This window comes from Haliaeetus leucocephalus, unplaced genomic scaffold, assembly GCF_000737465.1.
Source record: "Haliaeetus leucocephalus isolate CR32 unplaced genomic scaffold, Haliaeetus_leucocephalus-4.0 Scaffold517, whole genome shotgun sequence".
NCBI lineage: Eukaryota > Metazoa > Chordata > Aves > Accipitriformes > Accipitridae > Haliaeetus > Haliaeetus leucocephalus.
In genome coordinates this window covers 1,277,304-1,295,325 of record NW_010972953.1, presented here as the reverse complement: position 1 = coordinate 1,295,325, position 18,022 = coordinate 1,277,304, and the positions used below count along the sequence as shown (strand labels likewise).

Sequence of the window (18,022 nt, the reverse complement as noted above, 5' to 3'; positions counted from 1 at the left end):
TGGCCCCGGGGCCACGGGGGGCTCGGCACCCGTGGCTGTGGGCCATGGCAGGGTGGAGGTCTGGGGCTGTAGCGGGCACAGGGTGTGAGCGAGCCCAGGGACAGGCGGAGGGAGCTGGGCCCTGGTGGGTGCTGCGTGCTGGGCGGGAGAGCACCGAGTCCCCACCGCCGGAGCCGGGGTTGCCCTGGACCCCCAGGGACACCAGAGCAGGACCACCCCGAGATAGGGCTGCGCCTGCGGGCACAGCCCCAGAGCGCTCAGCCCTGCGTCCCCGAGCTCCGAGTCCCCAAGCACCCAGCCCCGCATCCTCAACCGCTGCGTCCCCGAGCTCCGCATCCCCACGCGCCGAGCCCCGCGCCCTCAGACCCCGCGTCCCCACACGCTGGCCCCCCCCGCGCGCAACGCCGGAGCATCTCAACCAGGGGACGGGGCAGATCCGCGACATCCCGCCGCGGCCGTCGGGGCTGGGTGGATGCGGGGTGCCGGGGTCCTTTGGGGTGCCCCGTCCGCCCCGCGGTCCCCTTCGGCCCCCGAGCCCCCTGTGCTGGTGCCCAGGGGCCGGCGGGGCTGGTACTCACCGGGGTGGCGGGTTGCCCCGGAGCGGGGCAGGAAGGCGAGCGGCGGCAGGAGCCCGCTGCACTTTGGCTGGAGAGAGGGAAGAGAGAGAAAGGTCTGTTTAGCATTAACGCCGCAGCAACAGGAAATACTTTGGAGGCGGCTGGCGGTCAGCGCTCCCCGCCGGAGCCAATGGCAGCCCCGTCCCGACGCCGAACGAGGCACGGGGCCGGGGTTCGTCCCGCTCCCCCGGGACGCTGGGCTCGGCCCTGCGGCGGAGCCGCCTCAGAGCAGGGAGCGGGGCTGTGGGCCGGCAGCTCCGGACCCTGTCCCGGCCACAACCAGCCCCATGGGCTCGCGGGGCTGCGCCTCGACCTGGCGAAGCCCCCCCATGTGTTGCACCGTAACCACGCAGGGACGGGTGTGCAGAGGCTCCTGGGGCACCACCCAGCCCCAGGGAGGTTTGGGGACAGGCAGGGTCCTGCCCTGCTCCCGGCTGCACCGTGCAAGGACGGAGCAGACCAGGCCATGGCGCAGCCCACCCGGCAGCTTGACGGCAGCACGGGCTGCTCCGGTGCGGCAGCGGTGCCGGGCAGAGCTGAGGGCGCAGGCAGGGGTCTCTGCCCCACCTGCATCAGCCCTGGACACCTTGGGGCTGGACCCCCAGGACACAACACTCCGTGCCCAACGTTTGTCCCCAGTGGCCCAGGGATGACCCCGGGCTGGACCGGGAGGGACGGGCTCTGCTGGGGCAGGGCGCTCAGCCCCGGGCAGGGCCTGGCAAGGGGAGCTGGGACCCCCCAGGGCAGGACAGGGCTGCGGGTCCCCATAGGGTCCCTCATGGCCACTTCGCTGCAAGCCCACCCCCGCTGCACCCTCCCACGCATGTCCCCAAGCCATCCTGGTCCCAGCCCCCCCCAGCCCCACCCCCACCGGGTCGCTGTGCTCCGGGCTCTCGGTATGAAGTTTTATTGCCGTCATGCAGGAGTAGTTTTGATGTAGTACAAAAATAATGTCTTTATACAAATTTTTTTCCTTTTTTTTTTTTTTTTTCTTACAACAGGCTCCTTCCCACAGCGCGGCCCCTCCGCCCACACCCCCCAGCCGCTCCTGCCCTCCCCGCACCCCCCCCTTCCAGTTTGCTTTAATACAAGTGTAATTTACTGGCGATGACCGGTGTGCAGGAATACTGGGTATGATACAGCCTTGCAGAGTCCCCAGAATATTGCTTTAACTTTGGGGAAAAAAAACCAAAACATAAAGAAGTGGGAGCAAGACAGGAGAAAACCAGATGGAAAGAGCAGGGCCCCAGCTGGGGGTCCAGGCCCCAGGGGACTCAGGGCTGGGGGTCTCTGCTCCACTGCTGGTGGCACAGGGGAGCGATGGGCACGCGCTGCAGTGTGCCAGGACAGATCTACCATCTTTAAAATAAATAAGGCTAAGACTTCAGGCTACTGGCTCAGCTGGCTGGGGTTGGTGCAACTGTTCTAGTCTGTATTAGTGTTCACAATTCCCTGCCTGCCCGCTGCCAAGCGGCTTTGGCGAGTTCGCAGGCAGGACATAATGCCCGATGCTGCCAAGGAGTTTCAGGTCAATCCCTATGTCTCCACAAAGACACCTGTAGGTTGGCCCAGGCTAGACGCAGTCTGCTGCCCCAGCCTGGGGCAAGAGAAGGCAACAACACGCTACAAATAGATCTGCTACTCGCTCCCTGCCCGCACTCACCAGGGTGGAAGAGCTGGCCCCAAAAAGCAGGGCCAGCCCCACAGCCGAGGCCACAGCAGCTTTTCCCACCCCTGCTCACACATTTCCTTGTGGCCAGCCCAAGGCTGGCAGGAGAGGGCGATGCTGGAGCTGCCACAGGGCTGGGAGCAGCCCGGAGCAGGGGAAGGAGGCAGCCAGAGAGCTGCTGCCTTGAGCGGGAGCCCTTGCTGGGGCACTGTGAGCCCTGGGATCTCTGTGCAAGAACAGTTCATCTGGCAAGACAGGCATCCAGTTCACAAAATGAGGCTCAGAAACAATCGTTCCTGTTCTCAGCACAGGCAAACGCTCTTCCAGTGGCATTAGGTGACAAACCAGGACATCCTTCTCCCGCCTCAGCACCACACAGGGACAGCAGAGGTGGCCCCAGGTTTGCATGGCGAGGCTGGGATGGCAAGATAAGCTAGGGAACAAATACAGTAGAGACTTCAGCCAGCCCCTTCCTAATTCTAGGCAGATTATTTTGGGAAGCTTTTTCACATTATAACTCATATATTATATCTGTACCACAACTGAAGTGTGAAAATGCTAAATCAGAATTAATGCAATTTTAACTGCACCTTAGATAAGCTACTGAAAAATAAGATTAAATCATATATCCTTACAAAACTAAAAGAATCAGTGAAAGGTGGGAAAGAGGTCAGAGGCCACACTGGGCCAAGTCCTGCAAAACCTTTGAACTGCGGACAAGATCCCATCTTTGCAGCAATTGCCTGCAAGGATGACTCTCTCCTGAGGCGGCGGCCAGCTCTCCGGGCAGCCGCCGGTCACACAGGATAACCGGGCGGCTGTTTGTGCTGCTCACGAAGGCCTTGGCACACTGCAGCCCACGCACGGCCACCGAGGGTTAGACAACACAGCCAAACCAGGTGGCACGTCAAGGACAGAAAAAGATTTGATGCAGATGAAGGGAAGTGGGAGGTTTCAAGAAATTCTTCCTTTCAAGAAACCCTGATAAATCTAAGCTTATTCAAACCATATGGAGCGAATGCAATCAGCCGACTCTCTGTACTGCACAGCCGCAACTCTTGTGCCAGCAAACCAGCTTCACCCTTGGTAGTCTTCTCCTTTCCCACAGGCTTCGCTCGATCCAGAGAACAGCATGGTTAAAAAGACAAGAGAGGTAGATTACAGTCATGATTAAAAGCAGATTAGTCATCTAGGCTTCGATTTAAAAAACAGATTCCAGAAGATGCCAAGAGGTTGCTGCTTCCAAAACTAGCTTTTTCAAAAGTCTTCTCCCTCCAGAGCGAGTGTGAGTGCGTGTCCCTGAACAGAGCTCAGAAGAATTGCTACATTATTCTCCATCACGGGACACCGGTATTGCTGTTGAGCTGTAGTAGGCGACGTGAAAGGCAGACTGCAGGATGGTGCTTGTGCTCTCGGATGTGTGGGAAGCTACTTCCGAAGGTACCTCTGGGCCAGGATAGCTGCATCCAAAGGGTTCATGGGCTGGGCATCATGGCCCAGGCGTCGCACGGGGGGGATGTTCCCAAACTGCCGCTTCTGTAGGAAGCTCTTGGCCTCATGCAAGGTGTTCTTCTCCTCAGCCAAGAGCAGCTGCTGCCTCATGTAATTCTCAAACTCGTACTGCGAGCACTCCTCTGTCACCTTCACCTGCGAGAGAACCACCCAGTCAGAGCCACGGCAACAAGCAATGTTCACACGACTCTCCTCCAATGGTCCTGAGCTACTGCGGAATAACTGGAGTCTTAATGCAAGAACTGGACCTGCTGCCAGACGTACAGGCAGGACTCACTTGTGCCACCAGAAACAGAGGTCTGGAAACCTCAGTGGCTCTGTCCTGATGCAGCTCATCCCAACCCTGGCAGATATTCAGGGGCTGCAGCTGTCTGGCCCCAGTTCTCACATCCCCCCCGAGCCCTGCAGAGGGATTTCTCATGGCAACACTGACTGCAGCATCACAGACAAAAGCTCCTACAAGGCTGTCCCCAAGGCAGTGAGGTCACCAGCTGTCACTTCCAACAAAAAAATATGCTGGCAAGAAAACAGGATGTTTGCTCCCATCACAGAACTCACCAGGGAGCCTGAGCCAACATCGCTACCTCCTCCTAGCTCTCCCAGTGCATGTGAGCTCTCAGCTGTGTGTGAGGGTGCAAGCGCAGCTCGGAGAGGAGCAAGCTGACCCTCAGCCAGCTCTGGGGCCTGAGAGTTCACTTCCAGGCAGCACGGCCAGCTGGATGTGACTCCCAGCCCCAGCAACATGACACTTTCCTTCCGCTGCACAAGACAACGACGGACTTGGCCACCTCGTATAGCAGCAGCCACAGCTGGGTCCTCACCACCCTCCCCTCACCAGCTCGGGGGCCACAAGGGGCTGCCATCTCCTTCCATTACAGACAGACTTAGCACAGAAAAGCAGTTCCACAGAAAGGTAAGTAGGAAAATCTACCTCTTGGGGGTTTTCAGGGTTAGCCACTTGGTCATCGATGTCTGGCACCACTTGCAAAGGGCCACTCAGCGAGGACATAGACTGCCTGGGGGGAGAGTACAGTGTCGGGGTTCAGAGCACAGAACCAGCTCACCCACCCTCACCCATCACCCTGGCCAGGGCAATCCCACCTGGCTGGCTGTGAGTGTGGCAGAGAGCTACCTGGATGCCACACCGGCTACTGCTACTAGAGGACACTATTCCAAATTCAACTTCCCTGGTATGAAATCATGTTATAACCCTAGAGCTGCCTTTTTTTTTTTTTTTTTGTTAAACAGGATGTGGAAATCTTAACTCTTGCATAGGTAGGAGAGAAAACAGCCACAGCTCCAAAAAGCACAGACTTCACTGCTGACTCAACAGACAGCACAAGAACTTTGCCTGGGCATGCTGTGCAGCACAAACAGAAGGTCACAGGGCTAATAAGAGAGGGCTGCACCGAGAAAACACTGCCAGGATCCATTTCTGCTGGAGTGTGCTACTGGAATCTCATCCCAGTTGGTTCATGCCAGTCCTGGAGTCAGATTTACCCTCAAAAAGCATCCCCACCCTGCACGTGTAGTGTTCCCACCTGTAATGGCATCTCCTGCTCTTCCCCTCTAGAGATCTCAGTACTGTTTTGTAATGTTATTCCTTTAGACTCCAACCCTGGTCACAATGACAAGCATTTGTGCAGGCCACTCTGGCTGTATCCATCAGCAGACACCAGTGGTTGAGACACAGGATTTAAAGACTTTTTTGCAGTTCTCACAGATCCTGCTCTGGTGTCCTGTTTGGCAGCAGTCTGCTGGCCACAGCTGGAATAACGCTGCCTGCGGCCAGAGACACCATGTTCCTGTGTCTCTCCTCTTGCACGTACCATGATGCTATGATGGAGCTGAGAGAATCCAGCACTTCAGAAGCTGTCAGACGCTGCTGCGGATCCAAGACCAGCAGTTTTCGGATCAAGCACACAGTGTTTTCTGAGACCCGTCCATCCCTGGGAGAGAGAACACATGATAACTCCGAGTGCCTGAGGTGGGCAGAGGCAGCGGCAGGATGGATGTGCTGGGAGCACAGGTCAGGAACTAGAGGAGCCACCACTGCTTTGACTGAGAGAGCCCAGAATTAACCAGGGGGTTGATTCCCTGTTTTGCAGCATGGGGCCTCTCTCACCTTTGTACAAGATATCCCAGCTCTGCTACTGCTTCCTTGGGGACCACTGCATACAGTCTTTGCTCTCATTACTGCTGCGACCCTCAGGGGCTTCGAGTGAAGCCCCTCCAGCTCCAGCTGTCCCAGTAAGGCCCAGAGCACCACCCGCACAGGCACTAAGAGAAGGGCCTCCCTGGGACAGGCTATACTTACTCAGGGATGGTGTACTCGGCAGCCTTGATTTTGCGGAAAAGCTCCTGAGGTATGCTGTCATAGAAGGGGAACTGGCCATAGAGCATGGTGAAGAGCACCACACCCAACGCCCACATGTCACTGGGTTTTCCACGGTATGGCCGTCCTGCGGGGACCAAGGAGACAAAAGCAACAGGTTTTATAACACTGCTCACCTCTGCAGCCCACCACCAGCAGTAAAGGCACTGAAGCAACCTCTGTATATGCTCCCTTTTTTCTTAGCATTAATCAAAATGCTCAAGACTTCCTATCACAGGACACCAAGAACCTCTTTCAAAGATGCAGCCTTTGCAAATAAGCAAATTGTTCATCTCCACACAGGTGTCTTCCCTTTCCCTACAGAGCAGGGCTACCCCTGCTGAATGGCCTCGATGTGATCCAAGTGCACTAAATAATCAGAACAACTGCATGCTGTGCTGGAGTTCACCCCTCACTCCCCTTTGCCCTCCCTGCAGACTGTTGCCACCAGGATTCCCCGAGCCTCGCAGGCTCCAGAGACGCACCCTGCTGTGAGTCCAGGTCAAAGGAGAAGGGAATTTAAGGGCCAGTGAGCACAAGGCAGGGGGAGGCAGGAAAGAAACCCTAAGAAGAGTAAGTGCTCCTCAGATGAAGAGTGGCCCAAGATTAATGCCAACCTCATCACCCCGACTGCACTGGAGATTTGCATGGAAGTGCAGACTAAGACTCTCCACATCCAGCTCAGATTGAGCCCATCAAGATGGGACTCTGCCTCCGGGACAGATCCCGCACACAGACACTGGAGCCTGCTGGGAAGCTGTGGAGGGCACAGGAAGGTGCCTCCTCTGGGCAGAGGCATTCCCAAAAGCTGCTGCAGCCCCAGAACACCTTGGGAGCCACTGAATAGAAATGCTGCTTTAAAGCCCCTTCAGTCGCACAATAAATCAGCAAACAGCAGAATGCATGAGGGTCAAAAAATTAAACTCCAGTGCTGTACCACAGCACAGGACTGAGGGAATGACTTCCTCTGACTCACGCAGTGAGTCACTGCTGCAGCATTTGTTATTTGTACTAATTATTCTTTGCTTTATATGCTCAAAAAAAGGCACCTCTCCCTCCTCCTCCAACTTTTCCTGCTGTGACATTTTAGCAGCCATAAAACGCGAGCCATCTCTTAGCAGAAGACAGCTTCTAATCTAAAACAATGATTAATTCTTCATGCGTTTTAGCTTCCCCTTGCACAGGAGCATTAGCAATACAGACAGAGGGATGCTCAGAGTCTGAAGGTGGTGGTGAAGCCTGGAATGTCCTCAAGTAACTTTTCCCTCGATGCTTGGAGGGGAACTGCAGATTGAGCCATTTTGGAACAGTGTTTTCAAGAGCACAGGTTCGGGCTGCACAGACACCCCGCAGGGAAGGGCTATTTGCAGAGACATCAGAGCCGGAGAGCAGTGCGATTGCACCCAAAGGTCAGGCAAGGTGGTGCTACAGAAGGATGCAGTCCTCTAACTAAGGCTGCCCCTTGCAGGGTCTCAAACAGCCTCAGCTGTCAGAGAAGTCAACGACAGCCTGTTCAGCGCCTTGTGGTGTGTGGCCTACAGACAGGCCAGTCAATCCACCACCAAGAGAAGAAACGCAGGTGTTTGCAGCCAGGCTATGCTGGAGGATAACAGGGCTGAAGTCCAGGACAGAACAGTACCCCGGATGAGCAGGAAGGAGCAGCCCCATGCAGCCTTTACCAGACACCAGCCACTTGAGCTGCAACTGCTCCAAGCTCCTGCAGAGCAGTTGGCTCGTATCATCCATCTGGTTACAGGGGCCTCAGGATATCCTGCAGAACAGGAAAGGCCTGCAAAAAAACACACGTTCCACCTCCCTGCCTGCCTCTGCTCCCTTCCTGGCTCAGTCCTGCCCAGGAGGGAAGCAGCCTCAAACCTGCCTGGCAGATCACAACGGAAGAGCTCAGCTACATTTATTGCTGCTGCCTGTAAACCTGACAACAAACTTATTGAGGGGGTCCACCGGGTCTGGAAATTTCAGGACTAGCTCCCTCTGAGGGGATATCTGAAACACAATAGCTCAGGATACCACAAACTAATAACTCAAATCTTCAGCAGAGGTGTTTTCAGTATTCTAGATGTTATCCTTGCATAAACAAATGCGATTGACAAGGATTCTGGCTTTCACACTAGCTATATGCACACCAGCAAGTGGTGCTGCCCAACGTACTGCCGACTTGTCCAGAAAGCAGTTGGTGCTGATGACCTGCTGTCCACAGTTTTAGGCAGTTTCCCATCGTCCAAATGATACCTTGACCCTGTAGATGGATAACCCTTAGGCAGGTGGGATGCATTAGGGGTGATCTTGGACTGCATCCTGCAGTTCAGCTCCATCCAAAGGGAATTTTATCTGTGCTCACAAGGACTACTCCACAACATGAGCTAATGCATGGTAACTAGAGTCTATGTAGACTTATACAGAGGTGCTTCAGATGCACAGTCCCAACTGTAAATGCACCTTTCAACACTTAGTCAAGCTCACCTGGATGAGGAAAAAAAACCCAAAACCAAACAACCACAACCAAACCTCCAGAAAAAAACCCAAAACGATGCCTCAGTCACTGCCCTGATGAACAGGACAGCCCTGCTCAGCTATTGCCAGCACAAAAGCTAGCACAGTAGCAGACAGAGTTTATTGAAGAGAAACCTCCTGAAGCAACTAGACAGACAGAAACCACATCTGTTTCTGAAAGTCCCATGCACTGGAAACAGTTAAAAGGTGGGAGGACATTAGGGAAAGCTGTTCTTTGCCAGACTTCTGCTTAAGGCCACTGCTGCAGACAAGGCATAGGCCAGACTGCTGGAGACAAGATACAGCCCAAACAGACTGCTAGTCTGGCCTGATGTGATCATTCCTTTATTTTCAAGTAACTCCTCTCAGTCAGCCCAGAAGCTGCTCAGAGGGTCAATAGTTCCCTTCTGTAAGCAAGCAGCAGCTGCAGCAGCAACTGCTCCTCTTAGTGTATGGCCTGGAATAAACTGACATGATGGTGGGATTTGGACCAATTGCCTCTTAGGTCTAGGGATTTACCTGCAGCTTAAGTGAAGCCTCAGAACAAGATTCAGGTATGGGAAACGGAACGTCTTGTCTGCAGTCGGACTTATTTAAGAACAGACAGGGAGCTTTTAATTAGCTTTGAAGTTCAGACTAGCCTTAAGAAAAAAGTTACACCTGCTCCTTCCCTCCATACCTTCCCAGTTGGGAAAAAACAGACCAAGTCTCATAATTGGACCCTAATTAAGAGGCTCTCACAGAAAGCAGGTTACATATGGGAACAGAAGTGGGTTGTTTTCATTTATTGTCAAGAGCCACAAATAAATGCAACAAGTGTTAAGTGTGGAGGCTGTGAATTCCCACTGAGGACCGAAGGGGATTGCCTACCACTAAGCACATCTGGGCTGATGTAGGCAGGGCTCCCTCGCTGGTCTTTCAGCAGGTCATCTTCACTCACGAGGTGCTTTCCAAGACAGAAGTTTGTTATGGTTATTCGATGAGTCCTGGGGAGAATCAGAAGGCATCAGTGAACAAGGACTATCCTGCATGAGCCAAACAGCACAGAGGAAGTTAACACCAAAACAGAGGTGTGTGTCTACAGGGCTTTTTGGGAGGCTTGAAGTGCTGGGAAAAGACAAGCGGAGCTGTAAGATCAACAACTCCATCCCAAAGGGGAGGGATTCCACACCTGTCAGCATGGCTTGCAAGACTCTTACGGGGGAATAAGAGAATCTGTTACAACTATGGACATCTACATCCAACTCGAGTGGCACATATAAGCGTGGCTGTAAGCACAGGGTCCTTGTGTAACTTGCCCACCTTGCAGCCACACAGGTGCCTTTTGGCCAGCCTGCCAGGAACATCATAGCCAGCAGGACAGCACCTTGCAGGCATCAGCAGCACCAGGATCTGCACTTGTGTGCTTGCTGACCATTGTAGTGTATGAGAGTTAACAAAGTAGTTTATTTTAACTGCTGATTCTCTTCTATGCTTCTCAACCACCATCTCCAAAAGCATCTTCTCCACACAACATTTTCTGGCAGCTGAGGAAAAATACCCTACAGAAGGACTGCCACATGCCTGGCCTCCATGCTTACATGTCGCCAGCAGATGAACCACAGGACCTTTGTTCAGATTCAGTACAACCACTTTCGCATTACCCAGCAATCTCACAGCAGTAGTCTGGTGGCAGTTTTACCTGATCTGCAGGACTGTTCTTCACATGCAAGTATGCAGAACAGAGAAAGTCTAATCAACATCCAAAAAACCTCCTACAGAAAAGGTGAGAACTGCAGGTACATGCAATACATGCAATTAAGATACCCCTATTTCCCTATGGTATTGCCAGCTCCAATTAATGAATTTTTCCAGGGAAAGTGAGCTCATTATGAAACTACTATCACATTAAGTCTTCCATGTCACTCAGATAATTTGGATTTTAACATACAACTTAAAGGACTGTCTAGAAGTTTTCTATATTCTTGAAAAGTATTACACAACTAGAGCCTGAGAGCATGAATTAAGTCAGTCACAATAACCAAGAAATACTTCCAGTGAGTCTAACAGACAAGTGAAATAAAACCAAGTGTGGGTTGGCAATGGAGATTTGATTATTAAGAAAGACAGATTTGTGTTTAAGAAGTGTTAGCTTCAACTGTCAGGAGACTTCCCTGGCTGAATAACAATCTGCAGGATTTGTTAAGGATTTAAAAGACTAAGTGTTCTAAAGGACACTAAAATATTCAGGGTTGCTTGGTTTTATTTAGTCACCAAAATTTGATCTAATCTGTAATCATCCAACTACTGCACTGGCTAATTGGAAAACTTTAATGCCCACATCTTGCAGGGGACAACGTCTGAGGGACCTACATTAGCCCAGGGTGTAACATGCCTGGTTAGGACTTTGCAGTGATATGTAGCTACCTTCACTCCTCCACAAACAGAAAAGACCTGGCTCTTCTATGAGCACGGCTGGAACAGAACAAACATTTCTGATCAGACCAAATGGCTGGTCCTCTCCATGGTGATCTATTCTTATGCCTCACCCACCCTTTCATATGACTCACTGCTGTAGAGGCTACAGTTTTTCCTCACCAAAGCTGATGGTCTTGCTAGTAAAAAGCAAAAACATAGTATGTAATACAAAGAATGACTTTGGCAAACATGTTCACAAAGCTTAAAATACCTCCCCCTTCCTGCTAGTGGGGGCCCCTGTGCGCAGCTCTGTCAGTGGGATGCTCCACTGCACACTTTGCCCAGAGAAGAAGGGAAGCTCTGGGTGGATCCTTTAAAGCAGCAACCTTTGTCTGCCTCTTCCTAGCAAGAAGGAGAATCAAAGAAGCAAGCAGAAGATAAGAGATTTATCTTAAAGTATTACAGAAATGACTTAAAACTCTTTACAGGTGGCCCTGAAAAGCACTAGCTGCTGTGTGTGTTGGGGGGAACCAAGAAGCTCAACCTCAGTAGGTAAAATCTGTTTGCTTTCAAATGGTATTACGGAGGAGAAAAAAGTAAGCTATGACCAGAGTGAAGCTGCATGCTTTGTACAGACTCTGGAAGCCTGTAGACCTAAAGCCTTCCAGTTTTTTTATTCATTCCACAGAAAACCAGACAGTGTGAAAAGACAATGAATTCCACTCATTCTTAAAAGTTAGTGCAAAATATTTATCCAGTAATGCAATACTGAAGGACACAGTGGAGTATCTGAACTGGAACTAGCTTGCCAACTAAGTAACTACATAACCCAAGATAACTAAAAAACTCCAAGGAGCCACCAAGCAAAGTGTACACTACCACCAGCTGCCTCTCACTCGTTCTGAACTCATGCCCCACTGATGCTGTTCGCTCTGCTCTGGGAGGGCTAGTCCCTCCTGTGTCTGCACAGCATCCAAGACATGTTGGACACCAGCACATTATAAACTGAGGCTTGCATCAAACCAGCTAATGGGAACAAGGAAGCTATTTGAAGCACAAATACAGACTAGATAGAAGAACTTTTGTTTAGATAAGTAAATATATTTTACTGCTAGCAAAAACACAGCAGTGCAACAGTCAAAGATTTAACACTGCTGTGATTACAGTACAGACTGCAGCGTTGGGAATCCCTTTAGCATGACAGAAAGTGAATTATGTGAACAGAACCACTTACAATGTCTTAATTCTTTTTTAAAATATAAATAAGTATTTATTTTGCAGGTTTCTGAATTAGAATAAAATTTAGTTTTCAGAAGTTAGAATTGAAAAAGAAGTGCTGACATGGGGTCACTAAGCTTGGTGGAAGAGTGAACTATCTAGGTTGGGCTCAATTCATTTTTGGAGAATAACTTGTGTAACTTTGAGCTGGATTTGTATTTTTGTGCAGCCTACTTCCAGTTCCCTCACCCTTCTCACATGAGAGCACTCTCAACAAGTGCTGCCTTCAATTGTGTTTCTAATAGAAATCTGCTTCAGGGAAGAAATGCAAGACAACTGCCAGAACAGCAGCTCTCCAGCAGACTTACCTTTTGTTTAGCACCATGTTTCCTAGTTTCAAGTCTCTGTGCACAATATTTTTCTGTAAAATATGTAATAGTATAACATAAGCAAAAGCATATTTGTTATAGAAGTATAAACTCAATACTTGGACAAAAGCACTAAGTATCTTTTGAAATCATGTCATCTTCATTCTCAGAAATAACGTAGATCAAGGTTTCAAGTCAGGTTCCATCCCAGGTACTTTATGCACTTCATTTTTGATTCTGGTCAGAAGGACAGAACAAGCAAATTTGCTGCTTTGAACACACAGACAGACTTGACTGAAACTAAGAGACCTGAAACTTAAGTGTCCAGGCTCAGTAAGACCAATATGATGAGCATTCCCTCAAAAATATGCTTCACTGCTCTGCCAAGGAAGGATGGGTGTCCCTTGTCACAGTGTAAGAGTCAAACATTGGCAGAATCTTTTTTTGTTACAATAATTTCTAGTTCATTGATCTCAAACTTGTAGCTTGAGGTTCTGATCTCAGAAATCAGTTCTTACATTGTGATTTATTTTGCTTCAAAAGGAAATGCTTGACGTGTTTCCTGCATTTGATTAGTCTCTGCTCCCCTCTTCAACCACCCCTTTCTGAGGTTAGTAACACCCTAGTTCACCTGATCTGCATTTAGTCCAGCTGGCCCCTCTCCACAGTCAACAAATGCTATGTTATCATCGAGAAACTTGAGGAGAAGGGAATGCTCTTTTACAGCTTGGGGCATGAGGTCTTAGAACACTGTTAGGGGGAAACAGCTGAAATATCCATCCTCTGTAACCTTGCCACTGCCTGCACAAGGAAGTTTTAAAACATCTATTATACTAACATGGGAAAACTAAGCCTTCCAGCACTGAAATGGGTAACAAAGATCTTACCTTATGTAATGCTTCTACCACTCGTACCACATCATAAAATATTACTACTGTCTCCCGCTCACTGAGTCTCTTCTCTTTAATGACATAATGCTGCAGATTGATCAGATCTGCTGTTTTGTCACTGAAATCATGAGCACAGAGACAGTCTAACACAAGACAAATGCGCTTCTTCATTTTTCTAACCATTCTGTTGGCTTCTAGATCTTCTATAATTTCACAAGCTCGGTCCTACAGGGAGGCAAACAAATGAGCAATAGTTCAGGGAAGCTATCTGGACATGTGTACTTACAGAGCACTAGAGAATAAATAACTACGTGGTGATCTCAAAATAAGCAAATGCAATCATAGCACTTGATCTTTGCCCTGAGTTGGGATTTCAAAAAAGAAGATACATGATCTCTACCTAAAGAAGCCAGAGAAAGTCTATGCTGTTTGGCTATATGCATATGTCAGCACTGATACTGTTTATATACACACAAACACCTTTAGATAAAAACCTAGAAAAACCCTACAGTGGTACAGACTCTGTGAATACTAGGGATCCAACACATTATTAATGAGAAGAACAGAAATCTTAAGACACAATTAGCAGTTCTTCCATAACATTAAACAGGACACAGCTGAGTTGGACATTTGGCTTATTTAAGATATAGTACAGATGGCCTCAAGTGAAAAGTCTGTTGACAAAATTTAACCAGCAAGCAAGGCAATACCAACATCCAAACCAGTAATTCCCATCAGCCCATCATATCCATAAACAGCTCTGAAGCATTAACAGCAACACAATTCATTCACACAAGACATCGATCAGCATATTGACTACTTTAATTTGCTGATACAGTTTCTTGGCAATTTGTCCCCTCTTGCAAGTCATCATAAAACAGTACAGAGACTGGAAAGCACAAATTCAGTTCTAAAGGGTGCTCTATGGGCACAAATTAATTCACCAGTGAAGCAGCTCTTTTCCTATTTAAAGGGGACACTAATGAGCACCTGTCCCATCTTTGAATGTTCTCACACTTCCCAAATCCCAAACCTCATTACATCCCACTTAACTATCAAAAGCCCCTGCCACAGCCTTGCTTGTTTGAAGCAGCTGTGGTTAATCTCAGCAGTGTGCTGGTAACTCTTTACAAACAAGAACAGGGTCAGCACAAACTGTACGTTAAACAAAAGCAGCTCAAGCCAATAGTGATTACTGGCATTCCCCCAACCTGGATGGTGACCAGCTGTACCTGAAAGAGCCCGTGATGATGAACCACTCCTTCCTGGTTGTGGAGCAGGGAAAGGAGAGAATACTCTGTGTGCAGCAGCATCTTGCCCTGTCGTTCCTCCTGGGTTTCTATTCCTTTATCACCCCTTTCTTCTAAGGTGAGAATCTTCAGGAAAAGGGAGATGACCTTTGTAGTTCCCAGAAAAACCCAAATGCCCCCAACCTCTGTCATTTTAGGTATTCACATGTGTTTAACAGCTGATGTGATTGCTCTGATGTTTGCATACTTGCCACAAACCTCCCTGAACTAACATCTATGCAGAATGCATAGCATGAGCTTGATTAACACAGAAAAGCTGCTCAGGTGGCTTTTTGCAAATATCCCTGGTGATTTTTCCCACTGGATCCACCCCCATTTCAGGCACAGCAGGGCAGATCAGAGGGCTCCAGGAGAGCAGCACAGCAGCCACAGAGGCCTGTCTCAGGGCTAATCTCAACACCAGATCTATGCCTGGCAGAACTGCCCCACCGAGGGGAAGTTCCAGAAGCCATTTCTGACAGTGCACCAGTTCAGCCTACACCACACACTACTGCAAGTGCTTCTGTCACAAGACCTAAAGTTAAAAAGCCCTGAAGATCTGGAAGCCCTGCAGTTTGCTTACCTTTAGCTGATAAAAGTCATCTGTCCCATCCTTTCTTGCCAAACACTGAACAATACTCGGCACAGGGGAGTTACCTAAACGTGGACCTAACAGCACAAAGCAAAAACAGACTTGTTTTCCTCTAAGCAGCAATGACTAATTCGGGGTTACATCAGTATGCAAAAGTGTCACACAGTTTAAACTGAGTTCCTTTTTTTTCAGGAGACTAAGTGCATTTCCACAAATTACAATCTAAAGAAAAAAAAGGTATTGAACTCTGAAACCTTTTTGGACAATGTTTCATTTGTTCACTGGAGAAACATTTAACAAAAGCCCACACGTGGCACAGCTGTTTTCAGAAATTCAAATTTCTGCATGCCTGAACCATACAGCTTTTATATTTACTAGCAACACCCACGGCAACTGTTATTACCACACCTCTGAAGCCAACTGCCACCTCTGCAGGGACAGCTCAGGTACACAGATTAGTCCAAATTTCAAGTTAACATACAGTCTCCACTCTTCAGTTTGAATCAATCAGCTTCCAATTGATTATCCATTGGTTTCCAATATGAATTCCATCATGTTTTTGACAGTTTATATAATAGTTCTAAACTAACAACTATTCTAGCAACTCTCGAAAGCTATCAAAGTGGTCTTGCCTTGGCACATACTGCTTATAATGACCACTAGTGCATTATTAAGTTGCCTACATGCTGATTTGACAGCATATTGTCAAGAAGGGTTGAACATTTCTCTGGAGCTCTAACCAAAAAGCCCCCGAATGAATTTGCTCTTTAATGTTTAAGAATGTAGTTTAAAAAAAAACAGAGGGGGGGGGGCAGGTAAAAGCAAGGGCTCATATTTATCTTAAAAGCCATGCCTGTCTTTCTGTATTAGTATTATAAATCTCCTTAGCTTGACTAGCTGCAGAAGCTCCAAGGGCTGCTGCTCTGCTACATCAAGTGAATTGCACTCTGAGGTAAGACGTTGAGTTACACATCTGCTTTGCCTCATTTTATAGTGCCTTTTATTTTCAGTTTTGCAATCAGCAGCTACCTTGGAAACTGAAGAAAACCCTCCCTGCTTACCTAGTATAAAAGGGCCCGCTCTCTTGGCATTATTTCCAGAAATCCCTGTACAAAGAGCTTTTGCTTTAGTGGATGTTTCCCCAGCTCCTCTGTCTGATGCTCGCCGCTTCATCCTTGGCTCTTGAAAGAGAAAGAAGACCACATTTGATGAGCAACTTTAGTTATTTCTTATACTACTCCTTATTTCTTAGTGGAAGGCTTTCACCTACTGATGTACTCATGTCTCTGCCTACGTATGTTTCTACAAAAAAGCTATGGCTCATTACTGATAGACCAGTTGTTGGTTGGAGGCTTAATGCATTTTTGAAGGTATAAATCAGCCTCATTATTCAAAGCAACATTTCCTAGAACAGTTGTTTGAGACACATAGTGGGAACAAGTCAAAATAATTAAAGCTTGTTTTACAGCAAAAACAAGTTTGCAAATTAACATATTCCAAAAAACTCTGAAAGAAAATACTTAAGTTATCCTTCTGTATGGATGTCTACTGACTCAGCCTATGGACTTTTGTGGGTTCCTTCACAGAGGACTTCCCACTAGGCATCACAGCCAGCTCACCAAGTAACTCAGAAGGCTCAAATCTGTTCCTCAAACAGCCAAGAATGCACAAAACTAACTGACCATGAAAATGAACAATATCTTTCACCTTTTCCAGCAAGGGCACAGAAGACTGAAACGTGCTAGTTATTGTGAGATTCAGTTAATTTAACAATGATTTTTCAAAAATTTATTTTTAGTCTTAAACTAAGTCCCCCTCTCTCTTTGTACCTCTTCAGGCTTGAACCTTTTTACTACATCTCCATCTATCTACATCCACTGCAGCTATTTGGAGTCCAACATATAAAACTCCATCACTTCAGTCTCCACACGCAGGAATGCATGCTTTGTTTAGAATTAACACACTATTACCTGCCTTTAATGGATATTCCAATGAAAACATTGTGGTGCCAGTACATGTGCTCTCTTGCACTACCACTCCATGCAAAGAACAATTTAACCTATTAAATATTAATCTCATGCTTTGTGTCCAAGTATTTATTCAAGGTCCACACATCACTACAATTCAGCACAAACAACTAAAAGCTTGACAAATGCCTACTTATTCAGGTATTGCAGAAAATCTGATTTCCAACATGCATTGTCTGCTGCTCAGAAATCTGAAGAGCATTTGCACTGGTATGGCAGAGCCAATACCTAAGCTGACAAATAAATTCAAGCCTTTGTGACTAAAACACTTCTCCCCCAAAGGAAAGCCTTGTTTCAGTTTAGCAGGAAAAGAACCTGTTTGCTGCCAGGCTAGCCTTCACACACTGCATGCTTACTGCAAGCATAAATCAGCTCCATCAAACTGAAGTTTTGTTCCCAATACACCTCCTCTTCAGCTTTATCTCTTGGAAAATAGTTTCAAAGACTTTCACAAATATCTAGACATTAAATGCTTGTGCTCTAGCATTTCAAAGATTTTTTGGGTTTTTTTGGGGGGGGGGGGGGGGGGGGGGGGGGGGGGGGGGGAACAGCACAAAG

At 48.5% G+C, this 18,022-nt stretch overlaps 1 protein-coding gene across 2 annotated transcripts in view; it reads right to left on the bottom strand.

The window, feature by feature from the left end:
- Positions 1-1,891: 1,891 nt before the first annotated feature.
- The window catches only part of STK40 (serine/threonine kinase 40), a 24,602-nt gene continuing 8,471 nt past the window's right edge, over positions 1,892-18,022 (bottom strand). Inside the window, exons 3-12 of one of the 2 annotated variants that reach the window (XM_010575967.1) lie at positions 16,499-16,618; positions 15,429-15,514; positions 14,789-14,932; positions 13,554-13,781; positions 12,667-12,719; positions 9,554-9,669; positions 6,116-6,260; positions 5,628-5,747; positions 4,730-4,814; positions 1,892-3,933 (exon numbers count right to left, since the gene is read on the bottom strand). In XM_010575967.1, the coding sequence (XP_010574269.1) occupies positions 3,715-3,933; positions 4,730-4,814; positions 5,628-5,747; positions 6,116-6,260; positions 9,554-9,669; positions 12,667-12,719; positions 13,554-13,781; positions 14,789-14,932; positions 15,429-15,514; positions 16,499-16,610 (1,308 nt within the window). In that variant the 5' untranslated portion in view covers positions 16,611-16,618 and the 3' untranslated portion in view covers positions 1,892-3,714. Of the gene's footprint in view, positions 3,934-4,729; positions 4,815-5,627; positions 5,748-6,115; positions 6,261-9,553; positions 9,670-12,666; positions 12,720-13,553; positions 13,782-14,788; positions 14,954-15,428; positions 15,515-16,498; positions 16,619-18,022 lie in introns of both variants that reach the window. The other variant, XM_010575966.1, reaches the window with a different exon arrangement.